The 17102-nt window shown below is 33.8% G+C and overlaps 1 protein-coding gene across 3 annotated transcripts in view; it reads left to right on the top strand.

The window, feature by feature from the left end:
- CCDC178 (coiled-coil domain containing 178) overlaps positions 1-17102 on the top strand; it is a 431956-nt gene that overhangs the window by 157863 nt on the left and 256991 nt on the right. For all 3 annotated transcript variants that reach the window (XM_039257381.1, XM_039257382.1, XM_039257380.1), the window contains one exon: positions 3704-3863. In XM_039257381.1, coding sequence (XP_039113312.1) covers positions 3704-3863 — 160 coding nt within the window. The remainder of the gene's footprint in view (positions 1-3703; positions 3864-17102) is intronic.

The following is a 17102-nucleotide window of genomic DNA, read 5'->3' as shown; positions in this document are numbered from 1 at the left end:
ACCTATTCAGTATATCATGTAAGAAGGTAAGGAAATATGCTGTTTGTTTTGAAAGATATTTATCCACATTAATATCTGTATGAATATGCTGAGGCTCAATGATGTAAGCTGATTTTTTTTTTTTTTTAATTCGCATTAAACTTGTAAAGATTTAGTTTAGGAGCTGGTGAATTTCCTTTCTTCAGAATTCTTACCATTTCAGTCCTAACATTTTCTTCTGTTCTGTGGCTAGATTACATTGCTCTTTGGACAAGAATGGTCACCATGTCCCAGTGAATCAATTTCCTCTCTAAACTTGACAAAAGTCTACCCTCTCACGGGAAAAGGAGAAAAAGAATAGCTAAAGCTGTGATATTGTCGATAGATCTATTAATTAACAATGATGGATAATGTCAAATAATATTTAAAGTTACCATTAATAGACTTCTCAATGTACCAGGGACTTTGCAGGCAGTCTGTGTGCTTTATGTTATCCATTCTCATATGAATACTGAGGAAACAGAAGCTCAGGGAAATTAGTTGATTGTCCTAACACTGTACAGCTAATTAGTGGTAGAACCAGCTCCAGTTCAGGTCCATCTTGTTCCAAAGTGTGTGCTCTCTCAGCTGTGCACGTTGACTCCCTAAACTAAGATTGGAAAGGAAGATTATTGCAAATAAACTGTATTAGGAGTAATCTACTGGTACTTTTCAGTAGGTGACTGTATCAAGCTAATCATTATTTATTGAGAACTTACAATATGCCTAGTACCAGACACCAAGAAGGACAAAGAAATGACAATGAGAAAGTGTACCTTCAAGTACCTGAAGATAATTTTAGAAACATAAGCTTGCATATGCAAAAGTATTAAAATATGGTGATAAGATTAATAACAGAGCTATCCTTGGCTCTAATTTTTACAACTGTTTCTTAGTTAGGATGTGAAAGGATTTAAACCCAGATCCATAGGATTTCAAATTTATTCCTTTTATCACCATGAAAAAGGAAACACTATTTTCTTTTTTTTAAATTTCTTTTTTATTTTTTTTAATAGTTTATTGTCAAGTTAGTTTCCATATAACATCCAGTGCTCATCCCAACAAGTGCCCTCCTCCATGCCCATCAACCGCCTTCCCCTCTCCCCTTCCCCCATCAGCCCTCAGTTTGTTCTCAGCATTCAAGAGTCTCTCATGGTTTGCCTCCCTCCCTCTCCCCAACTATTTTTTCCCTTCTCCTCCCCCACGGTCCTCCATTAAGTCCCTCCTAATCCACCTATACATGCAAACATATGATATCTGTCCTTCTCCGCTTGACTTATTCCGCTCAGCGTAACACCCTCAAGTTCCATCCATGTTACTACTAATGGCCAGATTTCATTCTTTCTCATTGTCATGTAGTATTCCATTGTATAGATAAACCACATCATCTTGATCCATTCTTCAGTTGATAGATACTTAGGCTCTTTCCATGTTTTGACTATTGTTGAGAGTACTGCTATGAACATTGGGGTATTTGTGCCCCTATGCATCAGCACTCCTGTATCCCTTGGGTAAATTCCTAGCAGTGCTATTGCTGGGTCATAGGGGAGTTCTATTGTTAATTTTTTGAGGATCCTCCACACTGTTTTCCAGAGGGGCTGCACCAGTTTACATTCCCACCAACAGTGTAGGAGGGTGCCCATTTTTCCACATCCTCGCCAGCATCTATAGTCCTCTGATTTGCTCATTTTAGCCACTCTGACTTGTGTGAGGTGGTATCTCAGTGTGGTTTTGATTTGTATTTCCCTGTTGATGAGGGACGCTGAGCATCGTTTCATGTGTCTGTTGACCATCTGGATGTCCTCTTTGGACATGTCTGTTCATGTCTTCTGTCCATTTCTTCACTGGATTACTTGTTTTTTGGGTGTGGAGTTTGGTGAGTTCCTTATTGATTTTGGATACTAGCCCTTTATCTGATATGTCATTTGCAGCTATCTTTTCTCATTCCGTTGGTTGCCTATTAGTTTTATGGATTGTTCCCTTTGCCGTGCAGAACCTTTTTATCTTGATTAGGTCCCAATAGTTCATTTTTGCTTTTGATTCCCTTGCCTTTGGGGATGTGTCAAGTAAGAAATTGCTGCAGTTGAGGTCAAGGAGGTTGAGGAAACACTATTTTCATGCATAGATATACAGATAAGCATATACAGTCTATATAATATGTGCATTTGTGTGTGTGCCTATATCTATAATTTTAAAAATGCTATATTGAATATAATCCAATCTCAAAATATTTAGTGTAGAGAACAAAGTATATGTGGTCTATGTATAGTGATATTTGCTGGGAGCAACTGTGGGAGTTTTTGGTTCTGGTCATACTAGTTCTTTCCTGTGTGAATTTCACTTGTTTTTTTATGTTCCATAATGTCAGTATTAGTGAATATTAAATAGGACATCACATAAGAATTTTGGATGTTTTTGCCATGACTGACGAAGTGGAAAAAAAAAAAACAGGGCAAGACAGATAAAAGGGAAGGACCTCATTCTATTTAGGAGAGGTACACATCTAGAAATGTGAACAAAAAAAAGTGTTGTTTTCAAATTTTTGATATGGTGAGTATTTAGCATTGAGCTGCCATATCCGGCAGAACAAGACAGAACTGGATTTGCAGTCTGGTTCTGACGCTTATTAATTAGCCTTTACAAGCTAGTTATGCTGAAGTGTAGTTTCCTCGTCTGTAAATTGTTATAATAATTATTATTTCATAGGGTTGTTTTATTAAATGAGGTATTATATTCAAAGCACTTGACCATTTCAGTCCCTCAAAAACCTGAGTCCTGCTGCTATTTTAGCTAACTGTGCAGAGGATTCAGTTTTCTATACAAGCAGAAATCAAAACAAATACAGGTAAGCTAAGACTGGGCAGAGCTTTTGCAGCTGCTTAGTCTGATTTCTGTGTTACTGACCAACTCTGGCAATTATTTCTAAAGCATATGTGTTTTGCAGTACTGTATTAACTACTTTTTTATGCTTTTCTACTTGTATTGTTCCTTATTTAAATAAAAGCCTTTTAATCTCTGTGTCAGTATATACTTAATTGCAAATGACAAAATACACATAGACACACACATACAAAAACATATTCACATGACAGCTGAAACTAAACAATGGAGAAATGCATCATTTTCTATAACAAGGGCCCTTTGGTAGGGTCAATTGTAGAATTGGTTGAGTCAGCAGATTGACACTAGGTACTCAGTTTTTTCCCTCTCCACTATGCCTGTTGTCATCAAGTTTGAAAACATGACTCATTCACATTTAGTGGATGGGAGCCTTTTCTACATGGAATTAGGTCCTTGCCTTTCATCTTACTAGGCTATATTAATACATATGTTCATTCCTGAATAATTAGCCACATACTAGTCTAATCTAATTACACTTAATTTAATTAGAATGTATAGGGTTATATGCTGCAGAGAGAAGGCACTCTTTTACAGTGACAACAAAATAAAGGCATGCTGGGTAGGCAACCTAGAAAATTCACTAAATTTCTCCAGGGTTTTTTTCCCAACTGGATCATTTAGAAGTAGTTCTATGGAAGTCAGCCTATGGAAAAGATTAGGGAACTTTCCAAAGCCCTTCAGTTCTAAGACTTTTAAATAATGGCTCTTTAAGAATGTATCAAAAATGTATTTCAGAAAATAAAATATGAATTGATCAGTGGCAAATACTATTCTTTCTTCATAGGAACCAATATATAGCTACAAAATATAAAAAGGAACATGCACAAGCTGTGTTTGATCATCTCGTAAGTGAGAAAAAAACCTGTGAAGAGAGACTCTATGAGGAAGAACAGAGATACAGAACACTCGTTACCATGAGGCAAAAAACTCTGGCAGATATTAAAGTGAGTATTATTTTTGGACTGTCTTAGAATGAAGGAAATGTAGTGATAGTCAAACTAGCAGCTAATTTGAGGCACTTGTTTTACATACTGAAGTAGCAATGATGTTTAAACTTTAAAATGAATCCATTAGCGTAATAAACATGTAATTTCTTATTTTTTCTTCTAAGTAATTATAATATATTCATTTACCATATTGTACTTCTTAATGCACTTTATGTGCACTTTCATTGTGTCATTGTACAGATCTTCGTTGACTTGCGAATAGATTAAATTCTGATAAACCCATTGTGAGTTGAAAATATTGTTGCTATAAAAATGCATTTAATATACCAAACCTACTAACATCATAGCTTAGCCTAGCCTACCTGAAATGTGCTCAGAACACTTACATTAGCCTACAGTTGGGCAGAATCATCTAACACAAAGCCTAATATTTTATAATCAAGTGTTGAGTATCTCATGTAATTTATGGAATATGGTACTGATGTGAAAAACAGAACAGTTGTGTGGGTAAAGAATGGTTGTTTAGTGTATCAGTTGTTTACTCTCATGATCACATGGCTGACTGGGGGCTGGGGTTTGCTGCCACTGCCCAGGATCACAAGAGGGTACCCTACTGCATATCACTAGTCTGGGAAACAATCAAACTTCAAAACTCACAGTATAGTTTCTACTGAATGCATATTGCTTTTGCGCCATTGTAAAATTATATATATATATATAATATATAAATATATTTTGAAGTATACTAGTATAAAAGGATAATTTATATTTATTCCAGAGCTATTATTATATTTTTAATGGAAGATGTGGGGATATTTACATTTTGTTTCTGAGTCAACACACTCTCAATGTTTACCAACCACTTTTTTGAAAAAGGAGAATATTTCATGCTCTTTTTCTTTAGAAAATTTTTCATAGATTTTAATTGCCCTGTAAAGTTACTAGTTAGAAACAGAAATCACATGATACATTTTTTTAAAATCTGAAGTTTATTTAAATTTTCTAAAGCTATACATACTAAATTTTTTACATAGAATATGAGTAAGTGATACACATTTAGTTAAGGGATTCCTCTCCTATTTTATATTTTGGATTAGTTTTTGTTACATTTAATTGTAATAATGAGTGCATGGCTTCTTCAATATATTTATAAACATTGCTTCTTACTAAATGGGAAATTACTTCTGAAAAGTAAAGAATTCTACTGCATCTTATCAAAACTATTTTCTGCAAAACTTTTAAAGATATATATAATATCATAATATACTTTTATATGCTATTTTTGATCCTGATATTTATATCTACAATTATTATTTATATTCATATACTCAGTTACTTTTTACATTTTCAAAGAAATTGTCTAAAACATTTTTAAAAATTAGAGAAATATACATTAAACAAGTATGGCAGTGAATGCGCATATCATCTTTCATGCTATTTCGGTGATCCTTCCTGTAGAAAAGTATTAACTAAAGAACAATACAGGGCAACTGGCTGGCTCAGTAGGTTGAGCATCTGACTTCGACTCAGGTCATGATCTCGCGATTTGCGGGTTCAAGCCCCACATCAGGCTCTGTGCTGGCGGTGTGGAGCCTGTTTGGGATTCTGGGTCTCCCTCTCTCTCTGCCCCTACCCCTGCTTTCACTCTGTGTCTGTCTCTCTCAAATAAAAACATTTAAAACTAAGTAAATAAAAAATAAAAGAACAATACAAGTGCCTGGGTGGCTCCGTCAGTTCAGTGGCCAACTCTTGATTGCGGCTCAGGTCAGGATCTCACTGTGGGATCGAGCCCCATGTCAGTGTGTGTGCTGACAGACCACACAGAGCCTACTTGGGGTACTTTCTCTCTGCTCCTCCCTCTCCCCCACTCACGCTCTCTCTCTCAAAATAAATAAATAAATAAATAAATAAAATTTTTAAAAAGAGCAATAATTTTATTAATAATAGTGTAAGTAATTTCTTCCATTTTAAATATGAAAAAAGATCCTTTTTCATAGAAAAAGGATATTTTGGGGGGGAGGGTCTAACAATATGAAAATAATTGGTGCCATCTAGTGGCAATAAATGATGCCTCCTCTTGGAGAAGTTCCTGAAACACTGATGGCTAAATCTCAAGATTTGTGATGTATGAATGGACTGGGGAGGTTTAGCTGCAAATGCACCCCTCAAAAAGAGAAGGCTTAAGTTATTTACTGATTTCAGCATTATTCTCCACCTCATATTTTATCACAGCAGTAGAATTAGCTGTTTGAATTCAACCACATTTTCCAATCGTCCTGGTGCTGAGAACACAGTGGGATCTCAATAATCATTTATTGACTGGCATTTCAGCACTTTAATGGAACAATAATAATTAGTGAAATGGCAAAATATGGTCAGCAGGAGAGAGACAAAGAAAAAATCCTGTATAACTAGCCTCTCAGAAATTGAGATCTGTATTTTTTTTTTCGTCTAAAATCTTGTCTCTGCTTTCCCATTCTGAAATGTACTTACCTCCCCCCACTTGCACATCACCTTGCTTTATGTTTTGTTCTTAGCACCAGTCTCTTTCTGAATTTGTTTTGTGCATTCATTTTCATTTGTTTGTTGTCTGCCTGCATCTTGCAAACCTAATGTATTGTCAGTGAGATTTTCTGTCACATTCTTCTCTGTATCCTATAAGCTCAGAATTATGCCTGGCACAAGGGAGGCACTCAATGAATACTCATGGAATGACTGAATGAATAAATGGATGAACATATGCTTTTTTTGGTAATTTTGCTGTCCACATGCATGATAATGCCTGAAAGCAGGAGCATTTCAGGGACACTTTCCATACTGCGCCAGCCTGATACTTCAGTTGAATACTCATGCTGTATGCAAGAGCTGAATCTCTCCCTTTCTTTCTCTTTCTCATTCTCTCTCTCTCCTTGATAATACATGAGACATTTGCCATCCAGTCTGTTCCTTGTGTGTGCAAATGGTTAAATTCTCTATTGCTTTCTAGCAATTAAGGATTCTGCTAAATATCTGAATAATATTTCTTAAATAACCTTAAGTTTATGTGAAATTGCCTCTTATCAGCTCTTGGATAGCTCTTTGTTATGCATTTACTCTATGTGATCACAAGCATAGAATTTGAACCTGCCTAGTTTAGAAATTGTTATATCTTATCATTAGTGACAATATGATTATTATCAGTTATTGGCATTAAATAGTGGAAAAAATGTGATTCTTCATAGAAAACTATTCTCATCCCTGTTTAGAAATGGATGAGGTAAAAATTTGTAAACATGTATGTAGTATGAAGCATTCCCAGTGGAAACAAGTTTTATTAGGCATTATTATAAATGTGGTATTACTAATCTGGAGTGTCTCTCTGGGCAAAAGAATTGATCACAATTATGGATCACCTGAAGAAATTGTTTAATAAAATCCTATAAACACCACAATAGAATTAACTAGGGATATAAGGAAACATACCATAGAATTAGAAATACAAACAGCCAATAAAATGGTTTAAGAAAAAATTATATACAAACTTCAGATAGCATACAATGTGGTTCTGGAGTGAAATTCATCCTTTTTTGGTATATAGTTCCATATCAGATATCTTTAAATGAAAGACATTTTTTTAATGTTAAATGGAGTTTTTATTAACTGCCTATAGTTTGTAAATACAATTAAGATTAAAATGTCACTATAGCATATCCATCAAAGTACTAAAGTACTATAGCTCTCATTACTGATCTTCTTTTTTTGCTACTTGAAAGATCCAAGCAAAACTGGAGTTTCAGGTATTTTAAATGTTTAATTTTAATTTTAATCTATTATTAGCCATCCTCAGAAGTCCCACTGCTTTTCTATGTCAGTGCCTTTCTCTAGTGCTTTTTCTATAATCTTGCTCTCCTTTCTATAATTTAGGGTATGATATGAGAAGAGTATAATGGACTATATTGGATCATTGGCAGACAGAACAATTTCCAAGTTGAATTCTTAAAGAGACAATCTCCTAATACTTTGTAGGAGTTTATCAGTTTTTATTTTGCTTCATATTTTTCACTCTCAGGAAATACTTATAGCAGTCCCATATTTTGCTATTAAATCATTTCTTGACCCTTTCATGTGGAAAATTCTTAGCTTAATACAGAGGAAGTGATTCATTGCCTCATTAGACAGCCAGGTACAGAAATAGTAAAAATCAGAAACAAATCTAATCTCTGAGATAATTTTAAAGATTATTACAGTTTAAAAAATTATTCTCTTATTGTCCACTCATCACTTCTTCAGTCACACAGCTAGTTTATGAGTACTATATTCAGGACATTCAGTGTTGGATGACCAAAACCCTAGCCTCAATTTTAAAGATGCAATCAGAAGAAAGATGGAAGATGTGAAAAACAAACTTGAATATAGTAACAACACTCAAATTACAAACAATAAATTGTGTCCCTGGCCCACTGACCTGATATATTAGGTATGATTAGAATAAAATAAAAAAATATTACATATTCTGTGGTCTTAATAGTGGAAAATGAATGTGTGAAAAACCTGGAGACATTGAGAAGAACTGACCAATGAACCTCTTAAGCAAAAATAATTTGCCTTAATGTTAATTTTCTTTCCACCAAAATATTTTTAAATAATGTGAATTTTTTAAAAACTAGGAACATGGTTTGCATAATTAATATTTTAATAATTCTGATAGGATTAAGCATCAGCCACATGTAATAGTATTAATTAGGTTCATCATATTGCTTTTTAAAAGCAGCTTGTTCAAATCTATGGGTCTCTGAGGTATGAACATTTTAATTTGAGGACTGGTAGCAAAAGATTGCTAATTTTATACTGGGGAACACTTCAAGTTTTTGCAGAGACCCAGTGCTGCAATGATCATAGGTACTTAGAAGTCACGAGAGAATGTATAATGTAAAGGAAAGATGTAGCATGGGTGTAAGTGATTCCCAAATATAAATTTAATGTGTTTTGAATGTTTGCTCAGAGGATGATCCATTAAACAAGGAATAGGCCTCTCTTCTTTTTGCATCTCTCTCCAATATCATGTTATATCTTGCAGATATGTCCTAGAATTTCTACTAACAGTACTTTAAAAGACTATATATGAAGTTTGAATATACTTTTTTCCCCCCAACTACCTAAAGGCATCTATTAAAATGACTTAGCCATAATCCATTTCAGTTTTTTTATACATTTTTTTTACATGGTTTTGATAATACTCTATGAACACACTTTGGATGTTATGATTTTTCCAAGTAACATTAATTTCCTAGTGGGGCTTCCACTTTTGAAATACCTTCCCACCACTGCAGACTAATAGCATAAATATATGTTTTTCTCCTTTGATCAATTAAAGTAATTATAGTATGAGTTTCCAAATATCCGATTACATTCTTAAGTATACCCAATTGGTTATGCTTTATTAAAACTGTAATTCATTACTGGATTCAATTTGCAACCATTTAATGCTGAACATCTAATTGGTCTATAGTTCTTCTGTTCTGTACTTTATTCAAGATATTAGTGTCAGAGATTTACTAGAGTTTTTCAAATAAAATAAGGTTTCCTCTTTTTTATGTTAATAGCATAACACATTTCAGTTCCTTAAAATTTTGAGAAATTTTCCTATGATACTATCAAGATATGTGAAGAGATAGATATTTTACTTCACCCGCAAACTAACAAGTTAGCCTGCCATAGTTGCACAGATGATGCAAAAGGCACGAAACTTCTAGGTGAGGCGCAAAGATTTTATTACTCACTACACAGCAGCAGTGTGAGCGTCATGTTTGAATAGGCTCACCTTAGCTCCAAGTCTCATGGTATATTGGGAAAGTGGTCCAGGTGGATGCTGCATACACAAGGAATTTTTATCACAGCTGATGAACTTGGAATGTAGGAAAGCTAAAAGGAAGTTTCTAACAAAAGTGTCCAGCCTTTGCCCTAGAGGAAGGCATTACATTTACCATGCAGACAATCTTGAAAAGGTAGTTCTGGATAAAAGCTGTCAGAAGAAGTTTATAAATAAACATGATGATGGAGCCCCCCAATACATAGTATCTGAGCTTAACTCTTTTCTGAAGAAAAACATTTAAAATTCTTTCCAGTCTCTCCTTTGCTTTTTGCATGATTAGTGTTTTCTTAAGAACTTGAGTCAATATGGGAAAGGTATATTTTTCTAGAAAAAATCATTTTAATGAGGCTTTCAATTTTATTATCACGTTGTATGAAATATGTATTTTTTCATTTCTTCTGCTTCTGTAGTTATGTTTTTTCTCATGTACTACATTTATCTTTCTTTTTTCTTTTCCTTCATTGACCTGTTAAATTTTTGCCTTATGGTTGTTTTTCTACCCAAATTCTGATTTATTCATGATAATTAATTAATTTTGTTTTTTCTTTGTTAATATTAGCTTTTTTTTCTTTGTTTCTTTTTTATAATTTGTTTCTTTTTCTTTTCTAGCAAGTTGAGTTGAATACTATATATTTTTTTCTTTCTCACATCCAGTGGAAAACAAACTTGAAAAATGATCAAGTATTCTTTGAATGCAATTATGTCAGTTTTAATATACTGTGCTCCTTGACACTGGTCTTGGCAATTATTTTTTTTCCATATGAACACCAAAAGCACATGAAATAAATGCAAAAATTAACCAGGACTACATCAAACTGATAGGCTTCTCCACAGCAAAAGAAATAATAAATTGAAAAGACAGCCTACTAAATATGAGAAAATATTGAAAACTCTATCTCTGTTATAGGATTAATAATCAAAATATGTAAGTACTTGGATATGTAAGTAATTCATACAACTCAATGGCAGCAAACAAACAAACAAACAGAAAACAGAAATAATCTGATTAAAAATGGACAAAGGACCTGAATAGACATCTTTCCAAAGAAGTATATAGATAGTCAACAGATAAATGAAAATGTGCTCAACATCACTAAACATCAGGGAAATGCAAGTTAAAACCACAATGAGATATCATTCTTGCCTGTTAGGATGGAATTTATAAAACCTATGAGAGAAAACAAGTATTGGTAAGGACGTGGAGAGAAGGGAACTCTGTATATTAGTGGGAATGTAAATTGTTACAGCCATTATAGAAAACATTGTGGAGATATTTGTAAAAATTATAAATGTATTATATCAGCAATGTCATTTCTAGGTATATATCTGGAGGAAACAATCAGTATCTAAAAGAAATAGCTGCACTCTCATGTTTATTGCAACATTATTCAAATAATCAACATATGGAAACAATCTAAGTGTCAATGGGTGAATGGATTAAAAAAGTGTTGTATGTATATATCAGTGATATAGATAGATAGATAGTTATAATGATAACCATTCCATATATAGTGCAATATTTTTCATTCATGAGAAAGAATGAAATTCTGCCATTTGCGATAAAATAGATAAATCTAGAAGACATTATGCTAAGTGAAATAAGCCAGACAGAGAAAGACAAATACTACATGATCTCACTTGTTTGTGGAATCTTTAAAAAGTTGAATGCAGTTAGTAGAATGGTGGTAATCTGGGGTCAGGGTGGGAAAAAAGGGGGTAGATGATCGTCAAAGGCTACAAGCCTTATAAGATGAATAAGTTCTGGAGATCTAATATATTGCATGGTAACTAGAAGTAATAATACTGAATTATATACTTGAAGTTTGCTAAGAGAGTAGATCTTAAGCATTCTTACCATACATACACACAAAAAGATAATTACATGAGATGATGGTTATTTTAAACAACCTGATGATGGTAGTCATTTCACTATGTATGAATATATCAGATCATCACATTGCATATTTTAAATATATACAGTTTTATTTATCAATTAAAATTTAACAAAGCTAGGGAAAAATAAAATTCTGTTAAAAGCTTTTGTTTAATTTGAATGGGACAGTCAGATAGGATCACTGCAACTTTTGCTCCATGGATAATTTGTGAGCAAATAAATTAAATAAAATGTTTAGTTCAATGTGAATTAACTTGTGGGTTTTGCTTTATACATTTCTAGATCATGTTATTCAGTACATAGGGACTTAACAATTATTAAGTGACCATTTTGACATTTTGAATATAATGACAGCTTTCTCCTATAATTTTTTTAGCATTAATATTCTCAACACCTGCTCTTTTTGTTAGACTAACTTAATTTTGCATTCTATTACTAAGTATACTGACTTATTTTTTAGATGTGCATTTGTAACCTTTGTAGAGCCATATTTAGGATAATTTTGCTTTTCAATCCATTCTGCCTTAGTAATTTAATTAATTTATATGATAGTATTATTGGTTCTTGCTTCTGCTGTCTTGCTTAATGCTTTCTGTGGTGATACCACCTTTCTCCTTTTGTCATTTTTACTTTTTTGGCATATTGACTGTTGTGGTTTGATTTTATTGCTTTTAATAATGTAAAATGGAGACATTCTGCTTTTAATTATATCACTGTTTCAAATTTCCATCTAAATGTTCTCATATATTAGTAATACAGATAAACACTGAGAGATAAAGGTTCTGAGAATGTAGTTTAGGGATATATTGTAAAGACTCACTTGAAAAGTTTACACTTAATTTGTAAAGCAGTAGGAGGCATGGGGAATTTTCCAGAAGTACAGTGTGCTCAGAGATAGGCTGTAGCAAGATCAATTAAACAGCATTATATAAGATGAACTGAAATGAAATGAAAACATGAGTTACAGATATAAATTACAAGAAAATGCTTTCACAGTTAAAGAGAAGTGATGAGGCACTGATGGAACAGGCATGAGAATTATAGACTTAACAGAGACTGATGTCAAATTGTGTATGATATACGAAAACAAAAAAGAACAGAATATATAGAAGATGGGATGATATTGGTTGACTAGAAAAATTATGGTGGCATTTATAGTAAAAAGAACTGTTGATGACTGGCATTGCTGAGAAGTAATCTGTCTCACAACTAGTATGTGGAAGAATATACCTAGTCACCATGTGGGGATAGAGTTTGGGAGAAAGAGTAGAAATAGATTGAGTAGAAGATCTGCGAGTCAGCTACTGAAAGCCATGGGAGCTCATGAAGCTTTGAAGGAAAGTGTTGTAGAATATCTCACAGCAGAACCTGGGTGTGCAAGTTGTTAAATAATTATCTCCTCAGCATTTTTATATTCAGCTTGGTGACCACTGGGGCTAGGGCTTTTGAGACTACATTTGTCCTTTGTTACATGCTTCTAAATTAGGCTCTGCCAGTATGGGACACTAGGGGGAGATTAAAAGATTGAAGCAGGAAGAAGTGTGTTCTTTCCTGCCTGCTTCCAGAGGGCTTTCTGTCTGGCAGGTCCTGTCAGCTTTATCCTATAAATGCATATTCACCTGAAAGTAGCAGTTCTTGTCCATAGCAATGCTTAAATACAACTTGGCTGTTAGGAGAGCATCAATGACAGAACAAGTCATATCAGATGGGTAAAGGCAGAAGATTAAATATAATAGTGAAAGGAGCAAGAGCATTGGAAGAAATTGAAAGAGACAGCTTTAGAATACTCTTTTAAGAGCTTTGGTCATAAAAATAATTTGTATATTTCTATTTATTTGTTTGCAAATTTCAAGTCCCAAATATATTTTCTAGCAAAGGAGAAAGAGATAAGATTGAGGGAGAGATTGTATTATATGTTATATTATGCAGTTTTACTCAAATATAGGGTTCCCATTACAATTGGGGAAGCTTTTGAGAGAGAGAATGATATTTAACTTAAATAAATACTTCCAGAGTCCATCAGATGTCTAGGACATTATAAGTACTCAACATTTGTTTAGTTGAAATATAGATGAAGTGACTCCTAAAAGAGTAAGTACAAAGAGTGAGATTTATATTTCAATTTACTTTGACAAGGATAAAGAAAACTATTCCTTATTTATTTATTTATTTATTTAGAAGTTATATATGAAGTGTCAGAATTTGGGTGAGATTCTGAAAATTTAAATGAAAGGTAACACTTGTTCCCAAATAACTTCACTGACTAATGGTGAAGAAACAGGTCCAAGTTAAAATTAGGTTCAACAGCTTCTTTTCTTGAATTAAGCACAGAATTCTCTAGCATAGAAAGAAGAGGTTGAAGGAAATTTTAGACAGCTTACAAAAGTGATAATAACAGAACTAAATCTTAGAGGGTGGTAACAAATTAGTCAAGGAAAGAATACTTCAAGTAGTAGAAACAATTGGAAAAAAAGGCAGACAGGTATCAAAAAATAAGCATGAGTTTAGGGAATGGTATTAATTCCCTAAATTAATGGTATAAACAATAGTTTATTGTGTTTGGAGATTAGAAAAGACCATACTGCAGATAGGAGCCACCTAACCAAACTTGTGAATGTTGCACTAAGGTGTTTAGGTATTAGGTCATGAATAATTTTCAAAAGAATAACAAAACTACCATAGCAGCTGAGGAAAATTCCACTAACATTAGCAGAGATTTCCACTAGTCTGCTGTCTACCTTGGTGTGGTGCTAATGGACCAAAGTTGGACTGAGACATTATTCCTATCAACGGTTAAAGTTGAGAAGAGCCTAAGGTACTTAGGAAACTGGGGCTCAGAAGACTATGCTATCAAAGAGCCTTATCCTTTTAGCCCAGTATGATAAAATGAATATTTCATTCCATGATATTCCATGATATATAGCAAGGTCAGCAATCATTGATTACATAAAATAACCTGGAGAGGAACAAGTGATTTGGGATGCAGTAATACCAACTAAGAATTTAGTGGTGTTTAGTGGTGAAATGATAAGGTTCTAGCAAGGGGAAAGGATGGATTCCTGATTATCTGTTTTTTTTTTTTTAAGTTTTTATTTCAATTCCAGTTAGCTAACATACATCATAGTGTCTGATGTACATTATAGTGATTCAGCACTTTCATACATACATACAGTGCTCATCACAAGTCATCCGCCACCACCTCCCCTCTGGTGACCATCAGTTTGTCCTCTATAGTTAATGGTCTGTTTCTTGGTCTCTCTCTCTCTCTCTGTCTCTCTCTCTCCTTTGCTTATTTGTTTTGTTTCTTAAATTCCACATATGACTGAAAACATGTTATTTGCCTTTATCTGACTGACTTACTTCACCTAGAATAATACTCTGTAGCTCTATTCATGCCACTGCAAATGGCAAGAATTCATTTTTATATGGCTGAGTAACATTCTATTTTATAATCTTTTTTCCCCTCAGATCTAGGATTAGAGTTCAGTTTAGAGTCAGAAGAATGGTTAGGGTTAGGTTTAGGGCCAGGGTGAGGGTATATGCCTATTATCCTGCAGTTTAGAGACCTCTCCAGAGAGATAAGTGTATAGTTAGGGTTAGGGTTAGCAGTTAGAGGTTAGGGGTTAGGGTTCTGGTTAGGATTAGGTTTAGAGCTGGAGTTAGGAATTTCAGATAATTTTTTGAGTTAAAATAGGCAGAACTTAATGACTATTTGGCTATATCATGAGAAAAATAATCTAAATATGTATCAGGTTTTGACTTTGATAACAGAATGGTTAGTGATGTCAGGATCCAAAAATATGGATGGAGAATTAGGTTGGAAACTGGATTCAATCAAATTTGAGATACCTTTGGAGGAGCTACATGGAATCCAGTGCCAGTAAATGTAAGAATCTGGTACTAAAGGAACAAGAGTTTGGACAAGATATAGTTGTAGAAGCTATAAGCATATACATTGCATCAGAAGCTTCAGGAAATATTTCATAATACTAAGAATATTGAGAAGAGAGATCAAGACACACTCCTGCTTGGATGATTATGATATGGAAAGAGTAGCAAGGGTAGAGGGAGCAAAAGGCAGAGGCTATAGTCAGAAAATGAGATATAAGAGTTTATATCTATGGTGCCATTCTAGATGATAACAAAGTCAGAAGGGTGTCCATGGGTATGAATTGTTAATGGGACGTAGAATTGAAGTTAACTAGATTTGAGTAAGTCCATAAACTCTAAGATTAAAGTGTTGGATAAGTTATCCAGATAGATATTGAAGTAAAACAGAATGATGGTGGAACAAAGGATAGACAGGAAGAGAAGATTGAGTCCCATGGGCCAAAGTTCTTCCCTTAGTGTGAGAAAATGACTAGAAAATCATTAAATGACAGTGCAAAAGGGTGAAGGAAGGTTTATATTCTTTAGGATATAAGATTATATTATTTAGGACAAATGATTATATTCTTTAATCAGTATAAAACTCAAAGAGTATTTTTACCTGAACATAGAGAAATAATGGTTAGAAACCAGTAATGGAGAGCTAGGATTATGCTAATTACAACTAGATCCTGTAATATATAGGCCCTTACAAAATTAATATTCTTTAATTTAGGCCCAGGTTTAGTACTGTTTTATTCCGTACTGTGTAATGAGAATGAAATGCAATCTGAGCTTGTTTATCAATGTAGCAGTTCCAGAGTTCACTTTGGAAAGGTTTAGACTGGGATCATGGTTCAGTACAATTAATAAGTATATACTGAGTTCCTACTACATAAAATACACTATTTTCCGATGCTGAGGGTTATTGGAATAAAACACAGTCTTCAACTCAGAGAAGCTTACCATACAGAGGAGAGGGAATCAGCTTTATTTTAACAGGTTTTGATAATTAGAGATAGAATCAAAGGAAGAGAGAGACTGTTAAAATACAACCTATAAATATTGTCACCTTTCCTATACTTACAAAAATGTTTTTCAAAGAGAAAAAGTGAATTACCAAGACCACTAAGACTTGATATAGTATTGCTTCACCTATAGCATCGATAAGGTATCAACAAAATATGTTATATCTTATAAATTACTATAAATACAATTATATATTAGTGTCTGTAATCAAGGATTTTTTTAAAGTGTCATAAAATAAGAAGGCTGAATAGCATAACACATAATTAGCTTTATTTTGTACATGTAACTAAAAGAAACTGTCCTGTCCATCTATTTTTTTTTTTTACAAATAGTTTATTGTCAAATTAGTTTCCACATAACACTCAGTGCCCATCCCCACAAGTCCCCTCCTCCATGCCCATCCCTCCTCCCCCCCACATCCATCAGTCCTCAGTTTTTGTCAGCATTCAAGAGTCTCTCATGGTTTGCCTCTCTCCCTTTCCCCCACCATGTCCCCCCTTCTTCTCCCCCATGGTCCTCAGTTAAGTTCCTCCTAATCCTCCTATACGTGCAAACATATATTTGTCCTTCTCTGCCTGACTTATTTCGCTCAGCA

This window comes from Hyaena hyaena, unplaced genomic scaffold, assembly GCF_003009895.1.
Source record: "Hyaena hyaena isolate Hyena2069 unplaced genomic scaffold, ASM300989v1 scaffold_616, whole genome shotgun sequence".
Taxonomy (NCBI): domain Eukaryota; kingdom Metazoa; phylum Chordata; class Mammalia; order Carnivora; family Hyaenidae; genus Hyaena; species Hyaena hyaena.
Note: the sequence above shows the minus strand (reverse complement) of the source record. Positions and strands in the feature narration are given on the sequence as shown.